Here is a 25,226-nt window from a genome sequence, read left to right as displayed (position 1 = left end):
TTTTTTGAGACAGAGTCTTGCTCTGTAGCCCAGGCTGGAGTGCAGTGGTGCAATCTCGGCTCACTGCAACCTCCGCCTCCCAGGTTCAAGCAATTCTCCAGCCTCAGCCTCCTTAGTAGCTGGGATTACAGGCCGCGAGCCACCACGCCCAGCTAATTTTTTTCTATTTTTAGTAGAGAGGGTTTCACCATGTTGGCTAGGCTGGTCTCAGACTCCTGACCTCAAGTAATCCACCCAACTTGGCCTCCCAAAGTGCTGGGATTACAGGTGTCAGCCACCACGCCCAGCCAGCCCACCTTCTTTTTTATCTTAGTTATACTATAAAACCAAGGTATGTGTTTTACTTTTTATCTTTTGAATATGTTCTCCTTTTTGAATTTTAATAATGAAAGAAGGTATGTTTCTGTATTTTAAAAAATTAGCAAGTAGCAAACAAAACCAAACAAAATAAAAAGTGTCACTAGCTTCCCAAATAATTTATAATCAAATCCAAACTACTTACTTTGGCCTTCAAGTCCCATATGACCTGTCTCCTGCTTACCCTGACCTAATATCCTAGCACATCCCCTCTCACTCAGGCCACACCAGCCAGACTGGCCTTCTTGCTGTTATTGCACTAGACCAAGCCTGTTTATGTACCTCTGCCTACAGTGTTTTCCACAGACCCTGGCATTAATTACAAATGTTTGGGAAGAAAGGAAACAACAGTAAAAGACTGGATCAGGGTCATGCAAAGGCAAAGACTCAATATAAAAGCAAAGCAAAAAAAAAAAAAAAAAAGGCAGACCAACTACCAGAAAGACCTGTATTGCAGATGATGACAAAGAATGACATGGATGTAAGACAGTGAGATTAGCTGGCCACGGTGTTAAAATTAGTCCTAGAAATTTCTGGTGGCTGAGGAGAGTTGGTATAGTTCTGAAAGGAGCTGCCCAAAGCTCTAAATTTGATGCTTTTGAGAAAAGCCTGCTCCCTTTTGAGATGAGGTAGGCCATCACTACAGGCAAAAGAAAGAATGCCTGATGGACAGGGGAGGGGATGGAGAGCACTTAGAACAATGAATACATGGGGACTAGTTTGGTTCAATAAATGACTAACAATGTGACCTTTGGCAAACTGAAAGCCTCAATCTCCTCATCCTAACAACAAAAAAGATGACAGCTATCCTGTTTTATTACAGAACTTTTATGTACATAATACAGATATAAGAACTCTTTTTTTTTTTTTTTTTTTGAGACAGGTCTTTCAACCAGGCTGCAGTGCAGTGGTGGAGTCAGAGCTCATTGTAGCCTCAACCTACAGGGCTCAAGCAATCCTCCCACCTCAGGCTCTTCAGTAGCCAGGGCTGCAGGCACCCACCACCACACCCAGCTAATTTTTTAAAAATTTTTAGTAAAAAGGAGGTCAGGCTGGTCTAGAACTCCTGAGCTCAAGCGATCCTCCCGCTTTGGGTTCCCAAAGCGCTGGGATTACAGGCATGAGCCACTGCACCCAGTCAAAAGTACTTTTTAAAACCGTGAACTTCCCAAAGTTTGTCTCATTTTCTTCCCTTATAAAACAAATCTTTTTCCTGACCTCATTTCCATAAATACCATAAAAGAATTTACTGCTACTCTCCCAGTTCTTCCAGCTCAACCATCTTCAACAACCCCCTCTGTCAATAGAGGCAGATACAATTCCTCTGGTGGTGCATGCCTGTAATCCCAGCTACTTGGGAGGCTGAGGCAGGAGAATCGCTTGAACCCGGGAGGCAGCAGCTGCAGTGAGCCGAGATGGCACCACTGCACCCCAGCCTGGGCAACAATAGCAAAACTCTGTCCTAAAAAAAAAAAAAAAGAGTAGTGTTGTACTCTCACCTCTACCTTAAAAATGTAGGAGGGTACAGGTTATCCAAAGGCATCAGGCAAATACCTGAAAGACCTCTGGGGAAGTTCACACTTTTACTTATTTATACACTCAGAAAGGAAACCTAGGCTAGGCAGATACATGTAAGCTGTCCAGCAACGGGACCAGGTCTCATTCTTCTTAGAATTCACAGTACCTAGGACAGTCCCTGGTACGCAATGGGTGACCTATACATAAAATTTACCATTTTAACTATTTTTAAATGTACAATTCAGTGACATTAAGCACATTCACATTATTATGCAACCATCACTACAATCCATTTCTGTAATTTCATCATCCCACAACTGAAACTCTGTACCCTTTAAACAGTAACTCCCCATTTCCCCTCCCCACAGCCCTTGGTAACCATTAATCTACTTTCTGTTTCTGTGAATCTGACTGTTCTAGATATCTTATATAGGTAGAATCATACACTAAAGAACTTTTTCCAAGATGGCTGGGCTCCACTGATGGCTGGCAGCTGTAGTTGTTCCACAAGGCTATTAAGGGCAATGAACTTTCAGGTTGTTAATGGCACCTCCTACTGTCAGAGACACTGAAATAATAAAATAATTCATATGTAATTACCAGTATAGTCATCAAAGTTGACTCTTCCTCTCATTGTGTTCACAACAGACTCTGGCTGCTCAAATATTTCCTTCTGCATAAATGAACTGAAGTTGCCTACAGTAATAGAAATCACATAATTAAAACAAAAACAAATCAAAGAATAAGAAAAGAATTTGTACACAACTAAAAGTCTCTCTCCTTTAATATAATCTTGGTAAATAAAATATAACAAAAGGTCATGCAATAGACATGACTGCCTAAAAGATTGGGTGAATATATTTTACTCTATGTGGAAAAAAGTAACAGTAAAAGTCACTTTTAATTAACTTCATATTTGAAATGTGCAGTTAAAACAAGTGAATGAGACAAGCTTTTTTTTTTTGAGACGGAGTCTTGCTCTGTTACGCAGGCTGGAGTGGAGTGGCGTGATCTAGGCTCACTGCAATCTCGGCCTCTTGTATTCAAGCGATTCCCCTGCCTCAGCCTCCTGAACAGCTGTGACTACAGGCGTGTGCCACCAGGCCAGGCTAATTTTTTGTATTTTTAGTAGAGACAGGGTTTCACCATACTGACCAGGCTGGTCTTGAACTCCTGACCTCATGATCCAACCACCTCGGCCTCCCAAAGTGCTGGGATTACAGGCGTGAGCCACTGCACTCGGTCAAATGGGACAAGCTTTAAGTTTTGGAGTGCGACCTACATTCAAACTGTAGTTCTTTACTATCTAAGCTGGGGAAATTATTAATCTATAAAATAAGAGACCAATTTCTTCACAGTATGGATTGTAATATGGGTTAATAAAGCAAGAAATCTGACATATATATATGTAAAGTTGTGCAATAAATGTTACTTCTTATTTTTACTTTTTTGAGACAGGGTCTTTGTCACCCAGATTGAAGTGATCACCGCAAGATCACCGCTCGCTGCAGCCTCGATCTCCTGGGCTCAAGCAATTCTCACACCTCAGCCACCTGCGTAGCTGAGACTACAGGCACACACTACCATGCCCAGCTCATAGTTTTGTTTTGTTTTGTTTGAGACAGAGTCTCACTCTGTCGCCCACGCTGGAGTGCAGGGGCATGATCTCACCTCACTGCAACCTCTGCCTCCCGGGTTCAAGCGATTCTCCCACCTCAGCCTCCCCAGTCAGAGACTACAGGTAGGTGCCACCATGCCCATAATTTTCTTTGCACTTTAGTAGAAACAGGGTTTTGCTATGTTGCTGAGGCTGGTCTTGAACTCCTGAGCTCTGGCAGTCTGCCTGCTTCAGCCTCCCAAAGTGCTAGGATTACAGGTGTGAGCCACTGCACCTGGCCTTTTTTTTTTTAGTTTGTAGTAGAGACAAGGTCTCACTATGTTGCCCAGGCTTTTCTCAAACTCCTGAGCTCAAGTGATCCTCCTACCTTGGCCTCCCTAAGTGTTGAGATTACAGGCATGTGGCATGAGCCACCGTGCCTGGCCAATGTTAGTTTTTATTCCTACCACAATCCCATCAGAAAGGAATAAAATAATCCAAATCATAATAATTACAGTAGTTAACAGAAGCAAATATTACATACGACTAAGTGTGTCAGACACTGTTTTAAGGACTTTATATATAGTAGCTTCTTTTTTTTTTGAGACAGAGTTTCGCTCTTGTTGCCCAGGCTGGAGTGCAATGGCACAATCTCGGCTCACTGAAACCTCCGCCTCCCGGATTCAAGCCATTCTCCTGCCTCAGCCTCCCGAGTAGCTGGGATTACAGGCATGCGCCACCACACCCGGCTAATTTTGTATTTTTTAGTAGAGTCAGGGTTTCTCCATGTTGGCAAGGTCAAACTCTCCACCTTAGGTGATCTGCCTGCCTCGGCCTCCCAAAGTGCTAAGATTACAGGTGTGAGCCACTGCACCCAGCCATATAGCAGCTTCTTAATCCTCAAAACAACCTTAATGAGGCAGGCTCTATTACCCTCATGTTATATATAAGAAAACTAAAGCACAAAGAGAATAAAAAGGAACAGAACATGGACTGTTTTTATGTTTATAAAGTATCTTTAAAGTATCAAGTGTTAATAATCTTTTTTATAATGTTAGAAATAACAAATCATTAATTAGTTTGAAGACGATTGTAAAAACAGCAGATAATTTCTCTAAAGAATCATCCCTTTTCCTAGCGTTGTCCCTTCACTAATCATGTGGAAGATTGCACTCATCATTCATTATTAGATTCAATATGCTAGGAAAGGAAGTAGAATATATTCTTTCCATTAAGGACAGCAAGCTATAACATGACAAAAACTTTCACCCTTCATGATCTGCTGGAGTTCCATCTGGAGTGTTTGCACAGCTCGTCCGGGGTGATCTCCTGCAGTTCGTTTAATTCGATGGATAGAAAGACGTCCATCCACTACTGCTGCAACATCATCATCTTCTAGAAAGATGACGCGATTGGTGTGTTCTATGACAGCACTATAAAGTTTTCAAGGAGATATTACAATCAATAACCAAGGATCATTATTACAAATGAAACTATCATTTGGATACACGAAGCAAATTTCAATATAAACTCTATCACTCTGCAGTATCTCGGAGAATTTTCTGGTTATTAATGCCAACTCCTTCAGCAAAGTATGGGGAAGGTGGTCATTGTGGACAAAAAATAAAAGGATCTCTGCATAGCAATCTAAACCAAATAGATTAGATCAGAAAGCATGGTTGTTTCTTCCTCATTCTATCCATTACCAAGTCCTGAAATTTTAACTTCCAAATATTCTCAAAGTTTCTACGTCCACCACCAGACAAATTCAAGCTCCCATCAGCTCCTTGGCTGGACTACTGCAGCAATCTCCCAATTAGTCCACCCACTTTCTGATCTCTCGCCATCCATTCTCCATTTCTGCCAAAATTGATATCAAAAGGCAAAAACTCTAATAAAGATTTCTCCTTCACTCAACAAACCACCTGACCGCTTCCCTTTGGCTCTTAGAGAGACAACAAAGTGCCTTACCGTAATCCCTATACCTCCTTCTCCAGATTCATCTCCCACCAAGCTTCCTCTCACTCTCGCTATTCTGGCCACACTCATAGCCATCCTAAACTCTCACAGGCTGAGCCATTTGCAAAGAATGAATGATCCTCTCTGTACCTCTTAACCTAATTAACTCCTAATCTCTCCTTAACTCTCAGTTCAAACATCATTCCCTTAAAGAAATTTACCCACCGAGGGTAAATCACTCTGTTGCTAGCATTCTGCAGCTCTTGTCACAGTTGGAATTCTACACTTGTGTGATCATTGTTTAAAATTTGCCTCCTCACTAAGGAAGAGCTCCTAAGGAAAAGTAATATTTTCATTTTTACTCACCATTATCCCCTGAGGCTAGCATATGACTTCACTCAGTGTTCAATATGAATGTATAAATGAACGAGAAAAGGCTGATACGTTTCTGTAATTCCAGTGTATTTAAGCCATAACTGTCAACTGTGTAATCTTACACATCTTAGCCCTGACTACACACCTCACACACCTGTAAAAACATTATAGAGTAAAGCTTGTTTTCCCACTGAGATAATATATTCCCTGATATCCTAAATGGCATTATTTTCTTATTTTTATTATTTTTCTCTTATTTTCAGGTACAGTGGATGACTCAAATCCTTGTTTGCAATTTCGGTGATTTTATTTTATCCTCATTACTATTTCATTTATAAATGCATGTAAACATCCCTCTGCATTTTCTCTCTTTCTCTCAAAATATCTTAGTCTACTACTATCCCTTCATAAAAGTGATTATGCTGCAAATTAATTCTAACCGTAAAAGATGAGTATCTACATTACACTAAAACTACAATAGTTTAGCAACTATGCTATAACTATTGGGATACTAACTAAGCCATTTTACTCTTCAATCTAGAATCTCCTCCCTTCAAAACCTGGATAAGGCTCCTGAACTAAGAAGGAAAAAAATGTAAGAGCTCTAAAATAAATACACTGGAACAAGTCTCAAGCAGTATATATGTTCTTGGTAAACTGACCTACATACTTTGAAATGACAGAGAAAGTGTCCTTATAGCCCCATCTCCAAAATGGTCACCTGTATTTATTTAATTAAAAAAGTTCTCTCACAGAGCACAACTAGACTAATACACAATGACTTCTTGGGTTTCCTGCAGAATGAAAAGTTTTACTAAAAATCTCTTTGAATCAACTAAGGAAGCTCACCTTGCATCAGAAGCAAAGTAATACTCCACTGCTTTTTCTTCCACTGGGAAAAGGCAGGTTGTGCTGTCCACACGAGAGAGATTGCAGCTTCCTTTCTTGTCTTTGCCTAAAGCATATAGTTAACATGAATTGGCAAACATGTAGAAAATCATGGGTAGAAATATGCGTAATTTTCTACAAAATCAAGAAAAAATCATAGCAACACAAAACAATTTTAGCAAATTTAAAAAGCCAAGTAGATCACCGTATTTCCATGCAATAAGCCAATAAGAACAGACAAAAAGTGTACAGTAAAGTAGCAACTATCAAAGAGTGCGTGGCAGGTAAAAGTACTACATTATATGTTTTTTTAATATAATATTTATTTTCCAGGTAAAAGACAAGTAATTCCTTAATATTAACTGCTTTTTTAATCAAAAGTATGTATAAATTAATTTTAACTTTATACAAAATTTAATGATCTTAACACATAAAAGTTTGTGTACCTATAATTATCACAAAATTACATTTAAAATATCAAAATTGTGCAATGAAAAATAAAATGAACATAGTGGCTCACGCCTGTAATCCCAGCACTTTGGAAGGCCGAGGCAGGTGAATCACTTGAGGTCAGGAGTTCAAGACCAGCCTGGCCAAGATGGTGAAACCCCATCTCTACTAAAAATACAAAAATTGGCCAGACGTGGTGGCAGACGCCTATAATCCCAGCTACTTGGGAGGCTTAGGCAGAAGAATCACTTGAACCCAGGAAGCGGAGGTTGCAGTGAGCCAAGATCACACGCCATTGTACTCCAGCCTGGGCAACAGAGCAAAAACTCTGTCTCGAAAAAGAAAAAGAAAACGAAGGCTAGTGGCAAATTAATTTTTACTGTATCATAACAAAACCTCACTAGATTTTAGCAGCAAGTCAGCATAACAAATCAAGTTGCAGTCTACACTAATTCTGATTTTAAAACAAAACAGATGCATATCACTCTCTAATCATGGTATATCATATGTGGCACCCACTGTTAGAGACAAAATTTATAAACCAAGAAACTCTCATTTCTTCAACTTGGGTTTTCTTACACTTCCTTTAAGTCAGGATAAAGTAGGGTCTTTTTGCAAACCTAATATCCTTTTAATTCTTGTATTTCAGAATTATGACACCTCTACTTAATTTGTCAAGATATTAATATTAATTTTTTCATCAAAACTGGAATACTGAAGTTTTATAAATTGGCCTAATATAGGAAAAAAATCTGTTAGTTGAAGACTACATAAATGTCCTAGAGACAAAAATGCACCTTTCTCCAAGGCCAGGACATAACAAAACTTAGAACTATGGACACAATAGCCAGAGAACATCACAAGTATACTTATAAAAACTGCTATTTCGTCTATCCTCTTAAAATGCACATACAAAGACAGACTTGATAATAATTATTAGAAATGTACATTCAAATGTGCTAATTATCCTGAGCTGATCATTACACACTGTACACATGTATTGAAATATACATCACATAAATATATAATTATATATCTATTAAAAATAAAAGCCAAAAAAAGTATATTCCAAGTTTTCCACCATCTGTGATTATTTGATGTTTTAGTGATGAAAACAAAGTAACTTTTCCCATTCATATTTAACAGCAAAGATGCCAAACTGAAAAATAAATGTAAGATGACATCCAAGAAAAAGTAACATTATAGAAAAATAACATATTAGTGTTTGCCAGGGGCTGGGAATGAGACAAGGGTTGATGACAGAAGACAAGTTGAGGGAACTTATTGAGTGATGAAATTGTTCTGTATCTTGATTGTGGTGGTAGTTATGCAATTTCGCATCTGACAAAACTGATGAAAAAGACTAAATATTACTATATGTTAAAAAACAGAGGCCAGGCGCAGTGGCTCATGCTTGTAATCCCAGCACTTTGGGAGGCCAAGGCGGGCAGATCACTTGAGGTCAGGAGTTCAAGACCAGCCTGGCCAACATAGTGAAACCTCATCTCTACTAAAAACACAAAAAATTAGCTGAGAGTGGTAGAGTGTGCCTGTAGTCTCAGCTATTCCGGAGGCTGAGGTGGGAGAATCGCTTGAACCTGGGAGGTGGAGGTTGCAGTGAGGTGAGACTGTGCTATTGCACTCCAGCCTGGGTGACAGAGCAAGACTTTGTCTCAAAAACAAAAACAAAAAAGTGAATTTAAAAACACATAAAGAGAGCTCAGCATTTAAAAAAAATGAATGCGACCAGGTATGGTGGCTCAGGCCTGTAATCCCAGCACTTTGGGAGGCCGAGGTAGGCAGATCATGAGGTCAGGAGTTCGAGACCAGCCTGACCAACATGGTGAAACCCCATCTCTACTAAAAATAGAAAAATTTGTTGGGCATGGTGGCACGTGCCTGTAATCCCAGCTACCCAGGAGGCTGAGGTGAGAGAATCGCTTGAACCCAGGAGGCCGAGGTTGCAGCGAGCCGAGATCACGCCACTGCACTCCAGCCTGAGCGACAGAGCGAGACTTGGTCTCAAAAAAAAAAAAAAAAAACCAACTACCTTTGCTTATAAAATGTCCTAATAGGCATGAGTTTCACTGTTTTTTCTCCAAATATTGATAATTTCATTCTTCAAATAACAAAGTATATTTAGTTAAAATAAGTAAAAAAATTTGAGGCTGGGCACAGTGGCTCATGCCTGTAATCCTAGCACTTTGGGAGGCCGAGGTGGGCGGATCACCTGAGGTCAGGAGTTCAAGACTAGCCCAGCCAAAATGGCAAAAGCCCGTCTCTATTAAAAATACAAAAGTTGGCCGGGCGCGGTGGCTCACGCTTGTAATCCCAGCACTTTGGGAGGCCGAGGTGGGCGGATCACGAGGTCAGGAGATCGAGACCACGGTGAAACCCCGTCTCTACTAAAAATACAAAAAATTAGCCGGGCGTGGTGGCGGGCGCCTGTAGTCCCAGCTACTCGGAGAAGCTGGGGCAGGAGAATGGCGTGAACCCGGCAGGCGGAGCTTGCAGTGAGCCGAGATCGCGCCACTGGACTCCAGCCTGGGTGACAGAGTGAGACTCCATCTCAAAAAAAAAAAAAAAAATACAAAAGTTAGCCAGGCGTGGTGGTGTGCACCGGTACTCCCAGCTACTCTGGAGGCTGAGGCACGAGACTCGCTTGAACCCGGGAGGTGCAGGATGCAGTGAGCCAAGATCATGCCACTGCATTCCAGCCTGGGCAACAGAGTGAGACTGTTTCAAAAAATAAATAAGGCAAAAAAATTTGAGATATCAATGTCTGTTTAAATGAAAAGAACACTTCTGGGCTGGGCACAGTGGCTCACACTTGTGATCTCAGCACTTTGGGAGGCTGAGGCGGGTGGATCACTTGACCCCAGGAGTTCAAGAGCAGCCTGGGCAATATAGCAAGACTCCATTTGTGCAAAAAACTTAAAGTTAGCTGGGAGCCAGGCACAGTGGCTCATTCCTGTAATCCCTGTAATTTGGGAGGTTGAGGTGGGAGGATCCCTTGAGCCCAAGAGTTTGAGACCAGCCTGGCCAACATAGCAAGACTTCCTATTTACAAATTAAAAAATTGGCTGGGGGCGGTGGCACGTGCCTGTGGTCCCAACTACTCAAGAGGCTGAGGTGGGAGAATCACTTGAGCCTAGGCAGCCAAGCCTGAAGTGAGCCATGAGGAAGCCACTGCACTCCAGCCTGGCTGAGAGAGCAAAACCCTGTCTAAAAATAAGAATTAGCTGGGCGTGATGGCACACACTTGTAGTACTAGCTATTTGAGAGGCTGAGGCAAGAGGATCCACCTGAGCCCAAGAGTTCGAAATTGCAGTGAGGTATGACCACACCACTGCACTGCACTCCAGCCTGGGCAACAGAGCAAGACCCTGTCTACCCCTGTCGCTCTATAAAAAAAGTAATATGGAAAGTTACATCGAAGTAAATAAATAAGAAAAACAAAAAATAAACTTTACATATAAACAATATAAAAGAAAAATCACTACAAATTCAAATAAAGCTAATCGAGATAGCAAATGTAAATCCAACAGTAATATGTCATGCATAAAATGAAGACCATTTAAACATATTTCAGTTAAAAGTTAGGCTTAAATGATTCAAATAACTACCACTTAGTCAATCTATAATAACCTAGCACACAATGCTCTTTTCCTAATCTAAGCATATATCCTACATGATTTTAAAACAAAGGGAAAAATAATTTACAATTTCAACTATTTTCTGAAATTTCAGAAATTTTAATGAAATTATTAAAAGCACTTTCTAAATGCCAAAAGCAGACACGCAAAATATACTCTGCAAATTAGAAAAATGTCAAAATATGCTTCCCCACAAAATAAGCACATTTTTAGAGGCCCAGCACATTCATTCACTCCAAGAACAAAAGAATTAGTAAAGAATAAACAAAAGAGGATAAGATCCTCCCCATCCATGCAGAGTGCATTTCCCACCTCTTTCTCCCTGTGATCCCCACCGTGTGAATTTTGATCCAATCTGAGTCCTAGCTAAGGATACACAACAGAAAAAAATTCTAATCATCAGAGAACTCACAAAAACAAATCTTTTTCATGTCTAGACAGAACTATATATACATGTGCATCTGACCAAAGAGGCATTTATTCCAACTTAAGGAAAATAATTCTTCATATCTATTGCACTGCATTTGTAGAGGTAATTTTACCTGTTCTGTAGAGTATAGGAATGTGGTCAGTAGAAAGTTTATGTTCACTCCGTACACCAATCAACAGAGGGCTACCTCGCCTGTAAATTCCAAGAGCAGTTAGAATTAAACCATTTTTATAAATAATGGACTGACATAAAATTTAATGGGCCAATACTCTCCAAATGTTTAAATTATCGCCCCAAGCTCAACTTCAGATATAAGAACTAGATAAAAAGAATTTTTTTAAAAAATCTGTATTGGGCCAGGTGCAATGGCTCACACCTGTAATACCAGCACTTCAGGAGGCCTAGGCAGGCAGATCACTTGAGCCCAGGAGTTCAAGACTACTCTGGGAAACATGGCAAAACCCTGTCTCCAAATTAGCCAGGCGTGATGGCACGTGCCTATAGTCTCAGCTACTCGGGAGGCTGAGTTAGGAGGATTGCTTGAGCCTGGGAGGTGGAGGTTGCAGTGAGCCAAGATCGCGCCACTGCACTCAGCCAAGATCGCGCCACTGCACTCCAGCCTGGATGACAGAACAAGTTCCTATATCCAAAAAATTCTCTATCAGGGGTCAGCAAACTGACCTGCAGCCCCAGGATTTATTTTTATAAATAAACGGTTTTTGTTTATTTGTTTGTTTTTTGACAACAGCCTTGCTCTGTCTCCCAGGCTAGAGTGCAGTGGCACAATCACAGCTCACTGTAGCCTTGACCTCCTGGCCTCAAGTGATCCCCTTGCCTCAGCCTCCTGAGTAGCTGGGACTACAGGCATGCACCACCACACCCAGCTAAATTTTTTATTTTTTATAGAGACGGGGTTTTGTCATGTTGCCCAGGCTGGTCTGGAACTCCTGCGGTCAAGCAATCCACCCACCTCAGACTCCCAAAGTGCTGGGATTATAGGCATGGGTCACCATGCCCAGCCTAATACAGGTTTTGGGGTTTTTTTTTTAATTATTTCTTTTCTTAATTGACAAATAAAAATTGTATTTTGGAACATACCCATGCCCATTCTTTTACTTATTTTCTGTAGCTGCTTTCACACCAACTGCAAAGTTGAGTAGTTGCTACAGAGGCTACATGGTCCAGAAAGCCTAAAATAGTTACTATCTGGCCCACTCCAGAAAAGTTTGCCAACACCTGTTCTGTAACAACGTATTTTAATTTTTTTCCTTTGTAATGTTAAATGGAACCTTCCTTTCAATTATGCACAGAATGCCAATATATGAACGTGTAGCACCTTCTCCTTAGTCACCCTGTTTTCAGATTAAAAAATATCTCTCTCTTACCATAGTATCTTAGGACACCTCACTTAGGACTTCATGATCAGGCCTAAATATCCTAGCAAGAAGTAGTGATGGTACAATTATCTAGGAATCTGTCTAGAATATATGTTTCAAAAAACACAGAGAAAGCTAATATTTTAACTTTATTAGATAATATTCAATATCCAAATTCACAAAGTAACCTTGGTGCGCCCAACAAAGACAAAAGGCCAATTAAATGCCAAAATATATTTGCTTTTTTTTTTTCTTTTTTCAGACGGAGTCTCGCTCTGTAGGCCAGGCTGGAGTGCAGTGGCGCGATCTCAGCTCACTGAAACCTCTTGCCTCCTGGGTTCAAGGGATTCTCCTGCCTCAGCCTCCCGAGTAGCTGGGATTACAGGCATGTGCTACCACACCCGGCTGATTTTTGTATACTTAGTAGAGACGGGGTTTCGCCATGTTGGCCTGGCTGGTCTCAAACTCCTGACCTCAGATGATCCACCTGCCTCAACCTCCCAAAATGCTAGGATTACAGGTGTGAGCCATAGCACCCGGCCTGTATTTGCTTTCTTCAGGGATTCTGTTAAATGGGAGAGTGGTAAACAACAGACAAGAAGGAGCATGTGAAAATATGCTCACATGAATATATCTAATAAAGGGCAGAGCCTTTATAATAAAGGGTCATGTATAGTCTACGAAGAATAAACATGTAACTCAAATATGTTGAAATACATTAGTCATTGTTAGAGTTGTATGTACCTTGTGCCAACTGCTTGCCCGGGAAAATGAACACTTTTAAATACGAGTGCAAAAGCACCTTCCTATGGAGGGAAAAAAATGCATTAGCAATATTTACTATCATCAATTATCAAGTCAGAAATGCCTAGAACATACTGGCTTCAGCACAGAAATTTTTTGTTCACACAAATGCTCTTTTGTACCAGTTTATAAACAAGTCTAAAGTTTAAGTAAACACTTACTCCTAAGCTTTGGTGTATCCAAGACCCACATTTTTTTTTTTCTTTTTTTTGTGATGGAGTCTCACTCTGTCACCAGGCTGGGGTGCAGTGGCATGATCTCAGCTCACCGCAACCCCCGACTCCCTGGTTCAAGTGATTCTCCTGCCTCAGCCTCCCGAGTAGCTGGGATTACAGGCACACACCACCACGCCCAGCTAATTTTTGTATTTTTAATAGAGACAGGGTTTCACCATGTTGGCCAGGATGGTCTCGATCTCTTGACCTCATGATCTGCCCACCTCGGCCTCCCAAAGTGCTGGGATTACAGGCGTGAGCCACCACGCCCAGCCAAAACCCACTTTTTTAACCAAGCCTACACTCAAAATATGCTCAATAGATAACAACTCCAAAAATAGATCACTTAAAAAGTCATCCTTTGTACAGGCTATGAACACTTCTCAACCTATATATCCTATCTCCATCATCTACCTATCTATATCGTCAAAATACTATGAATTATCAGGAGAACGACAGAATTAGAAAAGATCCTAAGATCAAAATCCAAAACCTATTCTCTGCCCTAGTAATTGTACACCACTGTTAACTTCCACTCTTTCTGACCTTGATATGAGATATAAATATATACAATTATTAACATGCACACCATACAACTCCATCAACCCGAATCCTCAGGGACAGGGCTTACAGGAATCAAGAACAGATAAAAGAGTAACATGAAGTAGGAGAGGGAAGAACACAAACTGGATTATACAATGAATAAAAGGCAAAGCCTATTAGAAACGAGAAAAGGCTGGGAAGGCACACCACTCCACTCTGCCTTGGGTAAAGGGAAGGAATAGGCTTCTACATTCTCCATCTTCCTGCTTCCTCTTTTTGCTACAGATATAAGATTTGGGTACAGGTGGGAGAGAAGTGAGAGCTGGACCATATTTGGGAAGTAAAGGACTTTTAAGTGGGAAAGCTAGAGTTATGAGTGGGGAAGGGAGATGTAGGTATCACTATGGATTTGGACATTTGTAGATCTTTGATGTCTTTAATCTTTAATTAGGAATGTTGGGTGGAATCAAAAAGAATACTGCTTTTCTCATGGGCTTGGAACTGTTTTTCTATAGAAGTTCAGAGCCAAGGAAAAGTCCCCAAAAGGAAAAATAAGTAGTTGACTTTGTTAGCTCAGAGACAAGCAGGCATTATCCCAGAATATAAACTGTGGTAGCTCTGAAGCTGCTATTGTGCTAAGTTATTGGTTGAGAAGAACACTCGGACGAGCAAGAAGCAAGGGAATAACTAATCCTCCATTGTGTGTACTGTGTACATGTCCACGTGTGGTGCGTATGGATGTATGCATATATGCATAGTTTTTAGACACACTTTGATTTTGGATTATTTTTAATTTTCATGACAATAAACCAGAATGAAGTAAGTAAAATTTTAAGTGGAGGGTGGGGGGGAATCAATAAATCAGTTTCTCAAAATTATTCAACTTGAATAGTTATATGAGAAATAAAAGCCAAAAATACTCAAAAAAATAGCACAGTTCCTGCTTATCACACTTAATTTCCAGAAAGTTTCTCGGAATTAATGTTGGCATAATTATCTTTAAAAGTGTGGCTTAATACCAATTGTTGGATAACTCTCTCCACCAAGGTAGTAAAGCTGGTATCTTGACTTTCCCGATTGTCATACATATACTTAACAAGCTTGGCAATTGTCTCTGTGTCTGTTTCAGATTCGAAGTCATAGCCTTTGCTTTCCTGTAAGTAGAAAGAAAAAAAAAATACAATTAAAGAAATATTAATGATTAAAAAAACCTTTTCTATAGAATTGTTCCGTCAAAAATGCCACTAATTTCTAATATTCTTTGAACACCATATCCCATTATTCAAAATTAAAGTCACCATCTAATTAGAGTGACTCCAAAACAGTGTGGTACTCTGTGTAACTGAACATACACTTAACTTACTGTCTAATAAATAGCCATTAGCTGTATGTGGCTATTTCAATTTAACTAAAATTAAATAAAATTTAAAATTCAGTTCCTCAGTCATACTAGCTCAACAACCACATGTGGACAGTGGCTACTATATTGAATAGCCCAGATACACTGTCTTCCAACACTGGAGAAAGTTCAATTGAACAGCCCTAAGAAAGCACTCATGCAGGTCAGCATTATGACCACTACTATACAGTATATAGCTATTTAGGACATAAAACTTTCATTTAATTTGTCCTGATTCTTCTCGTATTAATATATCCTAGGAACTTTAAAGCATGACAGTCTCTCAGAATGCAAAAAATGTCTCCATGAAATTCCAATTTTATTTGAGCCTTTTGTCATGTATATTACAGTCAAATACTAATCGTTTCCTTTTCATATTAAAAAACAGAATTGTTCCACTGTTAGCAAAGTCCAATAAATCACCATGCACTTGGAATTGTCCAAGAAATTACTTGATGACACATATATGGTGTCGCACATCCCAACAACCAACCCCAATGCTCTCGTTAGAAGTATTCTCAAAGACTGGGGTCTTTTGAGGTCACCTTACTTACCAAAAACTTTTTCAAGTCTTTGTAGTTGGTGATGATTCCATTGTGAATAACAACAAATTCTAAAAGAGGTAAAAGTGTTGAAGACAAAAAAGTCAGAAGTCTGATAAACTGCACTCCTGCCTGGGCAACAAAGTGAGACTCTGTCTCAAAATAGCAGTAAAATAGCTATTACTGTAACTGGATTTTTCTCAAGTCAAAAATTTGTAACATGCTATACTATTTATGTTATTTATAACATAATTACATCTACTTCTCATTACCAGATTATCATCAGGTAGATCAGCAGCATTGTTTATGTGGCATAGCTGAAGCACACAGTGCAGGGGAGGTGGGTACGGTGGGGAAATAAACAGGAAGTCTAGAGATAACAATTTCAGTTGTGGCTAAACTAGTAATCAAATGTTACCATGTGAAAGGAGCAAGTTTATTGGGTCTGTTGCCTCATTTGCAAAACTAGAGAGCTGAACTAAATATTATTCTTATTTCTCTGTTCATTCATTCTTCAGTATACGTTTAAAGAGAAGTCCTTTCAAACTAAAACAATAATCTGATTTACACTAAATGAGTTTAAGAACTAGAACTAAGGAATTTGCTAAGAAAAACCAATCAGTTCTATGGTTAAATTTACTTGTTTGAGATCCAGATAAGTCATAGAATGTCAGAAAAATAAATGTTAAAATATCATTCCAAGAGAAAATAGACATGATCTTGGGATAATTTTCATCTTTTTAAACTAACTTTGAAAACTGTAAGAACAGATAATCAAGAGTTGACAATATCATTATCTGTAGCGACTGCTGGTACATAAAAACTACCAATCCAGCTGAGTGCGGTGGCTCATGCCTGTAATCCCAGCACTTTGAGAAGCCGAGATGGGCGGACCACCTGAGGTCAGGAGTTTGAGACCATCCTGTTCAACATGGCGAAACCCTGTCTCTACTAAAAATACAAAAAATTAGCCAGGCGTGGTGGCACGTGCCTGTAAACCCAGCTACTCGGGAGGCTGAGGCAGGAGAATCGCTTGAATCTGGGGGGCAGAGGTTGCAGTGAGCCGAGATCCCATCACTGCACTCCTGCCTGGGCAACAGAGTGAGACTCTGTCTCAAAAAAAAAAAAAAACCAAAAAAATCCTAACAATCCTGGATTGATTATTCAGAGTTCATTTCAGTTAGGAGAAAAATTACTGCTGAATTAAATTTTATATTATCAAAATATTCTTTTTTTTTTTTTTGGAGGCACGATGTTGCTCTGTCACCAAGCTGGAGTGCAGTGGCTCAATCATGACTCACTGCAGCCTTAAATTCCTGGGCTCAGGTGATTCTTCCACATCAGCCTTCCAAGCAGCTGAGATTACAGCTGCTTACACCACACTCAACTAATTTTTTTATTTTTCTGTAGAGAGAGTCTCACTATGTTGCCCAGGCTAGTCTCCTGAGCTGAAGCAATCCTCCCACTTCATCCTTCCAGTGTCTTGAGATTACAGGCATGAGCCACTACGCCAGGCCAAAATGTTTTTTCTTTTTTGAGACAAAGTCTTGCTCTGTCACCCAGACTGGAGTGAAGTGGCACAATCTCGGCTCACTGCAGCCTCCACCTCTCAAGTTCAAGCGATTCTCCTGGCTCAGCCTCTCAAGTAGCTGGGATTACAGGTGCATGCCACCATGCCCAGCTAATTTTTGTATTTTTAATAGAGATGGGGTTTTGCCATGTTGGTCAGGCTGGTCTCGGACTCCTAATTTCAGGTGATCCACCTGCCTTGGCCTCCCGAAGTGCTAGGATTACAGGCATGAGTCACCACACCCGGCCCCCTACAATGTTCTTAATATACATAAAGATCTGATATTTTGGCTGACAGTAATTAGAAACCAAATAATAAACATTTTCACTAGATTTTTGAGAGATGATAGCAACCACAAAAATAAATTTATAAAAAAAACCTGCCAGGTGCGGTGGCTCATGCCTGTAATCCCAGCATTCTGGGGGGCTGAGACAGATGGATCACCTGAGCTCAAGAGTTCAAGACCAGCCTAGCCAACATGGTGAAACCTTGTCTCTACTAAAAATACAAAAAATTGCCAGGTGTGGTGTCAGGCGCCTGTAATCCTAGCTACTTGGGAGGCTAGAGGCAGAAGAATAGTTGAATCTGGGAGGCAGAGGTTGCAGTGAGCGGAAAGCCTGCCATTGCACTCCAGCCTCGGCGAAAGAGCGAGATTCCGTCTCAAAAAAAAAAAAAAAAACTTAATGCTAGAACAAAAAGATTAATAAATAGCTAATTTAAAGGTCTTAACTTAAAGCCAAATTCTCAAAACATCATCTAGATGTAAGTTTTCGGGAATCTTTCATAAAGGCCTTGTCAGTGTCAAAAGTCTAAATTATTGCTAGCATTATGATCAAATTCAATAGTAATTATTGAAGCACAAGGAGCCTAAATAGGCAGCTTTTGAATTAAACTAAAAATCAGAAAGGGCTGGGTGCAGCGGTTCATGCCTGTAATCTCAGCATTCTGGGAGGCTGAGGTGGGAAGATTACTTGAGTCCAGGAATTTGTAACCAGTCTGGGCAACAAAGCAAGACCCCTATCTCTACAAAAATAAAATAAATTAGCTGGGTGTGGTGGTGCAAGCCTGTAATCCTAGCTACTCAGGAGGCTGAGGCAGGAAGATCACTTGTGCCCAAGAATTTGAGGTTAGTTACAGTGAGCTATGATCCCACCACTGTACCCAGCCTGGGTGGAGGAGTGAGACCCTGTCTCTAAAATGAAAAGAAAAAAAAAATGGGGAGGGATAAATACACACATATACACTTTTGTATGTATTCTGTATTTGCTTATTTTTTTAAATCAAAGAACAGACTCAATAATTGGTGAATGTTATCTACAAGAGGAATAAGAAGAAACAGAAGAGTCTAGACTTGTTGAGACAGTCTCACTCTGTCACCCAGGCTGAAGTGCAACGGAGCAATCATGGCTCACTGCAGCCTCAACCCCCAGGTTCAGGTGATCCTCCTGCCTAAGCCTCCCAAGTAGCTGGGACTATGGGCGCACGCCACCATCAAGCTAATTTTTGTATTTTCTGTAGGCACAGGGTTTTGCCATGTTGCTCATGCTGGTCTCAAACTCCTGGGCTCAGGCAATCCCTCCATCTCAGCCTTTCAAAGTGCTGGGTAGACTTCTTTTAATATGTCTTGTTTTAAAGATGTGACTTCAGAATTATGTAAATATTTTAAATAATTATAAATAACATTTATTTTTAAAGAATATCAATCCTTAAAAATAAAAAATAGGCTGGGTGCGGTGGCTCACACCTGTAATCCCAGCACTTCAGGAGGCTGAGGTGGGCGGATCACAAGGTCAGGAGATCGAGACTATCCTGGCTAATACAGTGAAACGCCATCTCTACCAAAAATACAAAAAATTAACCAGGTGTAGTGGCACACCCCTGTAGTCCCAGCTACTTGGGAGGCTGAGGCAGCAGAACTGCTTGAACCCAGAAGGTGGAAGTTGCAGTGAGCCGATATCACACCACTGCACTCCAGCCTGGGCGACAGAGTGAGACTCCATCTCAAAAAATAATCTCCATCTCAAAAAATAATAACAAAAATAAAAAAAATTTTTTTCAACATATTAAAGTAACACATATCCAGCCAGTAGCACAACTGCATGGAGAAAGACTACTCCAAGTAACTCTAAAACACGGTAATTTGATTATACATTTCTAGAGAGATATGCCCTAAGGACAAAACCGGTAACAAAAGTTCTCAGGCAGGAGCAGTGGCTCATGCCTGTAATCCAAGCACTTTGGGAGGCTGAGACAGAAGGATCACTTGAGGTCAGGAGTTCGAGACCAGCCTGGTCAACACAGTGAAACCCCATCTCTACTAAAAATACAAAAATTAGCCAGGCATGGTGGACAGACAGGGTCTCATTCTGTTGTCCAGGTTAGAGGGCAATGGCGTGAGGTGTGAACACGGCTCACTGCAGCCTCTACCTCCTGGGCTTAAATGATCCTCCCACCTCAGTCTCCCAAGTAGCTGGGACTACAGGCATGTACCACCATGCCTAACTTATTTTTTTATTTTTTGTAGAGACAGGGTCTTACTATGTTGCCAGGGCTGATCGTGAACTACTGGACTCAAGCAGTCCTCCCAACTCAGGCTCCCAAAGTGCTGGGATTACAAGCATGAGCCAGCACTCTCAGCTCTGTATACTCTCTACTACTTCTGAATGTTTGAAATTTTCCAGATAAAAATAATTAAAATAATGAAAATCTAAGAGCCTTCATTCTGCCCCCATTATTAGGCTTCCACAATCATTCCAAAGCACAAAAAATCTTTCCATACCATTATTTTTATCAGAGCGCTGGGGGTGGCTATTGACAGGACTGGGTTCTCCATGTGTTGCCCAACGGGTATGAGCTATTCCAAGGTGTACATCAAATTCTATATCCAAATCCATATCTTGTTGCTCTGAAGAATATGAAAAGTTTCAATATTAAATCATGCTGCAGAGATAATGCTGTAAGCTATATTTAAATATAATTATTACAATGCTGCTCTCTTGGAATATACAATCACTGAAACTAAAGATCAGGCATATTCAAAATAGTGATTAAAAGACTTAGGAGGCCAGGTGCAGTGGCTCACGCCTGTAATCCCAGCACTGTGGGAGGCCGAGGCAGGTGGATCACCTGAGGTCAGGAGTTCAAGACTAGTCTGGCCAACATGGGGAAACCCCATCTCTACTAAAAATACAAAAATTGGCCAGGCATGGTGGCATGCGCCTGTAGTGCTGGCTACTCTAGAGGCAGAGGCAGGATAATCGCTTGAACCCAGGAGGCAGAGGTTGCAGTGAGCTGAGATCACGCCACTGTACTCTAGCCTGGGCAACACAGGGAGACTCCATCTCAAAAAAAAAAAAAAAAAAAAAAAAAAGACTTAGGAACGCATTGTAGGTCTGTATCAAGACATCTCATATACCCAGTAAATTTACACACCTACTATATACCCACAAAAATTAAAAATAAAGATAAATAAAGACGTAGGAGTTTATGCAACTGAAATATTGAAGGCAAATGGTTTCAATAACAACCAAAAAACTAATACAGAGTTAAAGCAAAAATGACAAAATTTTAATAACGGATAAAGTTAGGTGAAGTATATATAGGTAATAATGTACTATTCTTTCAAGCTTCCTGGAGATATGAACACTCAAGAGTTACGGACAAAAACAATTAATGTAATTTTTTAAATCTATATTTTATTCTTGCCTTAAAAAATCATTATCAATTAAACATGTAAAAATAAATTCATTTTCCCAATGACACACGACCTTATGACTGCAATTTCTTTCATCTCTGGTGAGTGTACACACATCTCACAATATAAACTGCACTTACGGAGTGCCTCCAAAATCAAATAGGTATTTGAGAACAGAGCAATGCTATGAAAGTATGGGGCTACTGGGAAATCGGCATAGGCCAATGTTCCTTTATCTTGAAAAGTAGCTGATCCGGCCAGGTGCGGTGGCTCATGCCCGTAATCCCAGCACTTTGGGAGGTCGAGGCGGGCAGGACACAAGGTCAGGAGTTCGAGACCAGTCCTACCAACATGGTGAAACCCCGTCTCTACTAAAACTACAAAAATTAGCCAGGTGTGGTGGCACACACCTGTAATCCCAGCTACTCGGGAGGTTGAGGCAGGAGAATTGCTTGAACCCAGGAGGTAGAGGTTACAGTGAGCCAAGATCACACCACTGCACTCCAGCTTGGGTGACAGAGCGAGACTCCCTTTCAAAAAAAAAAAGTAACTGATTCTTAATTTATTTTTCATATAAGCTATCTTTTCTTGGGGCGTCTTAAAAAAAATGGACAGCTCCAGTTATTAACTAGTAATGCTCTTAATTTCCTAAATATAAAATTCATTTGGCTAAGAACCCAGATAACAAAGTTTATCAGAGTTAGGTCTAAATTAAAAGCAAACTGGCCAGGCGCCATGGCTCATGCCTGTAATCCCAGCGCTTTGGGAGGCTGAGGCAGGTGGATCTCCCGAGGTCAGAAGTTCAAGACCAGCCTGGCCAACATGGTGAAACCCTGTCTCTACTAAAAAAATCAGCTGGGCGTGGTAACACACGCCTGTAATCCCAGCTACTCAGGAGGCTGAGGTAGGAGAATCAATTGAACTCAGGAAGGGGAAGCTGCAGTGAGCCAAGATCGTGCCACTGCCCTCCAGCCTGGGCAAAAGAGCAAGACTCCGTCTCAAAAATAAATAAATAAATAAATAAAACCACAATGGTATATTCTGTTGTACTATTTATGATATGTTGTCAACCTAGCTTCCACTAGAATTTGAAAGGCTACAAAAACAGCAGCCTATCTTATTATTTTTGAATCCTAAGCACTAAAAGGTATACATGGCAGACACATTTTTGTTGGATGGCTCAATCTATCAATGAATAAAATCAGGCATCTATTCTTTCCTAGCTTAACTGTGTTCTGAATAATTAAGGCAACCTGATAAATGATCTCAAGAAAAGTACCATTTACCATTATTCAACAGGCTAATGCAAGAAATGAAAACATCTCTTTGACTACTTTTTTTATTTTTTTTTTTTGAAACAGTTTTGCTCTCATGCCCAAGCTGGAGTAAGTGCAATGGTGCAGTCTTGGCTGACTGCAACCTCTGTCTCCCAGGTTCAAGCGATTCTCCTGCCTCAGCCTCCTGAGTAGCTGGGATTACAGGCACGCACCACCATGCCCAGCTACTTTTTTTGTATTTTTAGTACAGACAGGGTTTCACCATGTTGACCAGGCTGGTCTCAAACTCCTGACCTCAGGTGATACGCCCACCTCAGCCTCCCAAAGTGCTGCGATTACAGGCGTGAGCCACCACACCCGACCTCTTTGACTACTTTTTTAAGCTAACTATAATTAAAGCAGTATCTCCTTGCACATGCTGGCAAGCAATATTGGAGAAAGTCACAAGATTCTATATATTGAACCCATTTCAAATTCATGATAATTACCACACCTTTATTTCACTGTTGCCGTAGGAACATTACCGAATGTCTAGTAAGAAAAAAATTATTGCTATAACAATAAGCACATTTCTCACAATAAATATTTCATGTCATATAAATTAATCATGACTTTGAATCCTTGACTCTTCCTTATTGTCTGTTACCCATTTTAAAGTCCTTTGCTGAATCTTAAGTCTAGATAACCCCCACACTCAGTTTCTCTTCTCCCATCTACTGCCAAGCAATACTGAAGAAAGTCAGAAAATTCTGTAAATTAAGACCCTTTCAAATTCACATACCTATTTCACTTGCTACTTAAGAAACATGTATCCAAGTTCCTTATTCATTAAACTGATAGCTCAATCCAGTTCCCTGACAGCTCATCATCATCTTTTCTATTCTCCGTAAAGCTCAATCCTACCTGCAATCCCTCAATTTCCACTTTACTCAGCTTTTCTCCTCTCACCTGGTAATTATCTGCTTTAAGTTTGTCTTTTATCTTTGATTCCTAAAGTACACTCTTTCCTTTAAAGGCTAACTCCTTGCCTGTGCCTTGATCTTCTTGGGCTGTAGTGCTTCAATAATTTCCTCATTTGCATCCTCTATCTTACCCTACCTTTACTCCCATGGCTCCTTGCCCTCTGCCTGCCTTTTCTCAGATGTCATCTCCCTTTTTGAAAAAAATACTTCAAACATATTTAAATTTGCTGGGAATAATGAACACCCAACTACCCATACTCAGAGTTAATAAAACATCTAGTCATCTGTGCTTTACATATTTTTTAAGATCTAAAATGTAAAAAATCAATGTGGTACATGGAAACTTGAAATAAATAAATGTAAAAAATGCAGCTGATACCTCCTTTATTTCCCCATCCCATTCACTTCCTCCTCAGAAGATTCTCCAGTTGACAGTCTTACTATTCATGCCTTTTAAACTATGATTATGTTAACATGAGACCATAAATGATAGTACCGTTTTGTGTTTTTAAATGTCCTATACTTTACATACCAGGAACTATCTATGTTCCCATATGCAGAACCAGATTCAGTACACTTCTTTCAAAAGCTACATATGGTCATTCACTATCATATACAATTTATTTGTTGTTGTTGTTGTTGTTTTGTGGAGACGGAGTCTCACTCTGTCACCCAGGCTAGATTACAGTGGCATGATCTCAGCTCACTGCAACCTCCGCCTCCTGGATTCAAGTGATTCTCCAGCCTCAGCCTTCCGAGTAGCTGATACTACAGGCGCACGCTGCCACACCCAGCTAATTTTTTGTATTTTAGTAGAGATGGGGTTTCACCATGTTGCCCAGGCTGGTCTCAAACTCCAGAGCTCAGGCAATCCGCCCACCTCTGCCTCCCAAAGTGCTAGGATTATAGGTGTGAGCCACCACGCCCGGCACACACAACTTATTGTATCATCCCATTTCCTTATTTATAGACATTTAGGCTGTTTCTAAATTTTGCAACAATGAATCTTCTTGTCACATCACCTTGTTCACTGTGTTTCCTTCAAGTATATATCAAGAGTGGAAGTGCTTAGTCTCAGGGTATAGGCATTCCCCATGTAGATATGGCCAGATTGCTCTTTAAAGTGATTTACCAGTTACAAATTCACCAGCAATATCTGCAAGTTTCCATTTGTAGATAATAAATTCAATCAATACTTATTTTGCATGTATTGTAGGGTAAGATTAGCTAGGAGTTGGTCAGGCGCAGTGGCTCAAGCCTGTAATTCTAGCACTTTGGGAGGTCAAAGAGGGTGGATCACCTGAGGTCAGGAGTTCAAGACCAGCCTGGCCAACATGGCAAAACCCCGTCTCTACTAAAAATACAAAAATTAGCCAGGTGTGGTGGCTCACACCTGTAATCCCAGCACTTTGGGAGGCCAAGGTGGGTGGATCACGAGGTCAGGAGATCGAGACCATCCTGGCTAACATGGTGAAACCCCATCTCTACTAAAAATAAAAAAAATTAGCCGGGCGTGGTGGTGGGCGCCTGTGGTCCCAGCTACTCGGGAGGCTGAGGCAGGAGAATGGCGTGAACCAGGAAACAGAGGTTGCAGTGAACCGAGACTGTGTCACT

General features: G+C 40.5%; 1 protein-coding gene across 2 annotated transcripts in view; it reads right to left on the bottom strand.

Annotated features, from left to right (window-relative positions):
- GFPT1 (glutamine--fructose-6-phosphate transaminase 1) overlaps positions 1 to 25,226 on the bottom strand; it is a 62,403-nt gene that overhangs the window by 19,005 nt on the left and 18,172 nt on the right. For both annotated transcript variants that reach the window (XM_058428581.1, XM_032179055.2), the window contains 8 exons: positions 20,459 to 20,584; positions 16,122 to 16,180; positions 15,188 to 15,322; positions 13,351 to 13,412; positions 11,343 to 11,422; positions 6,656 to 6,761; positions 4,742 to 4,905; positions 2,476 to 2,571 (listed from right to left, as the gene is read on the bottom strand). In XM_058428581.1, the coding sequence (XP_058284564.1) occupies positions 2,476 to 2,571; positions 4,742 to 4,905; positions 6,656 to 6,761; positions 11,343 to 11,422; positions 13,351 to 13,412; positions 15,188 to 15,322; positions 16,122 to 16,180; positions 20,459 to 20,584 (828 nt within the window). The remainder of the gene's footprint in view (positions 1 to 2,475; positions 2,572 to 4,741; positions 4,906 to 6,655; positions 6,762 to 11,342; positions 11,423 to 13,350; positions 13,413 to 15,187; positions 15,323 to 16,121; positions 16,181 to 20,458; positions 20,585 to 25,226) is intronic.

The sequence above is a fragment of the Hylobates moloch genome, unplaced genomic scaffold (assembly GCF_009828535.3).
Source record: "Hylobates moloch isolate HMO894 unplaced genomic scaffold, HMol_V3 SCAFFOLD_15, whole genome shotgun sequence".
Classification (NCBI taxonomy): Eukaryota; Metazoa; Chordata; class Mammalia; order Primates; family Hylobatidae; genus Hylobates; species Hylobates moloch.
This window is presented reverse-complemented; position numbering and strand designations above follow the sequence as displayed.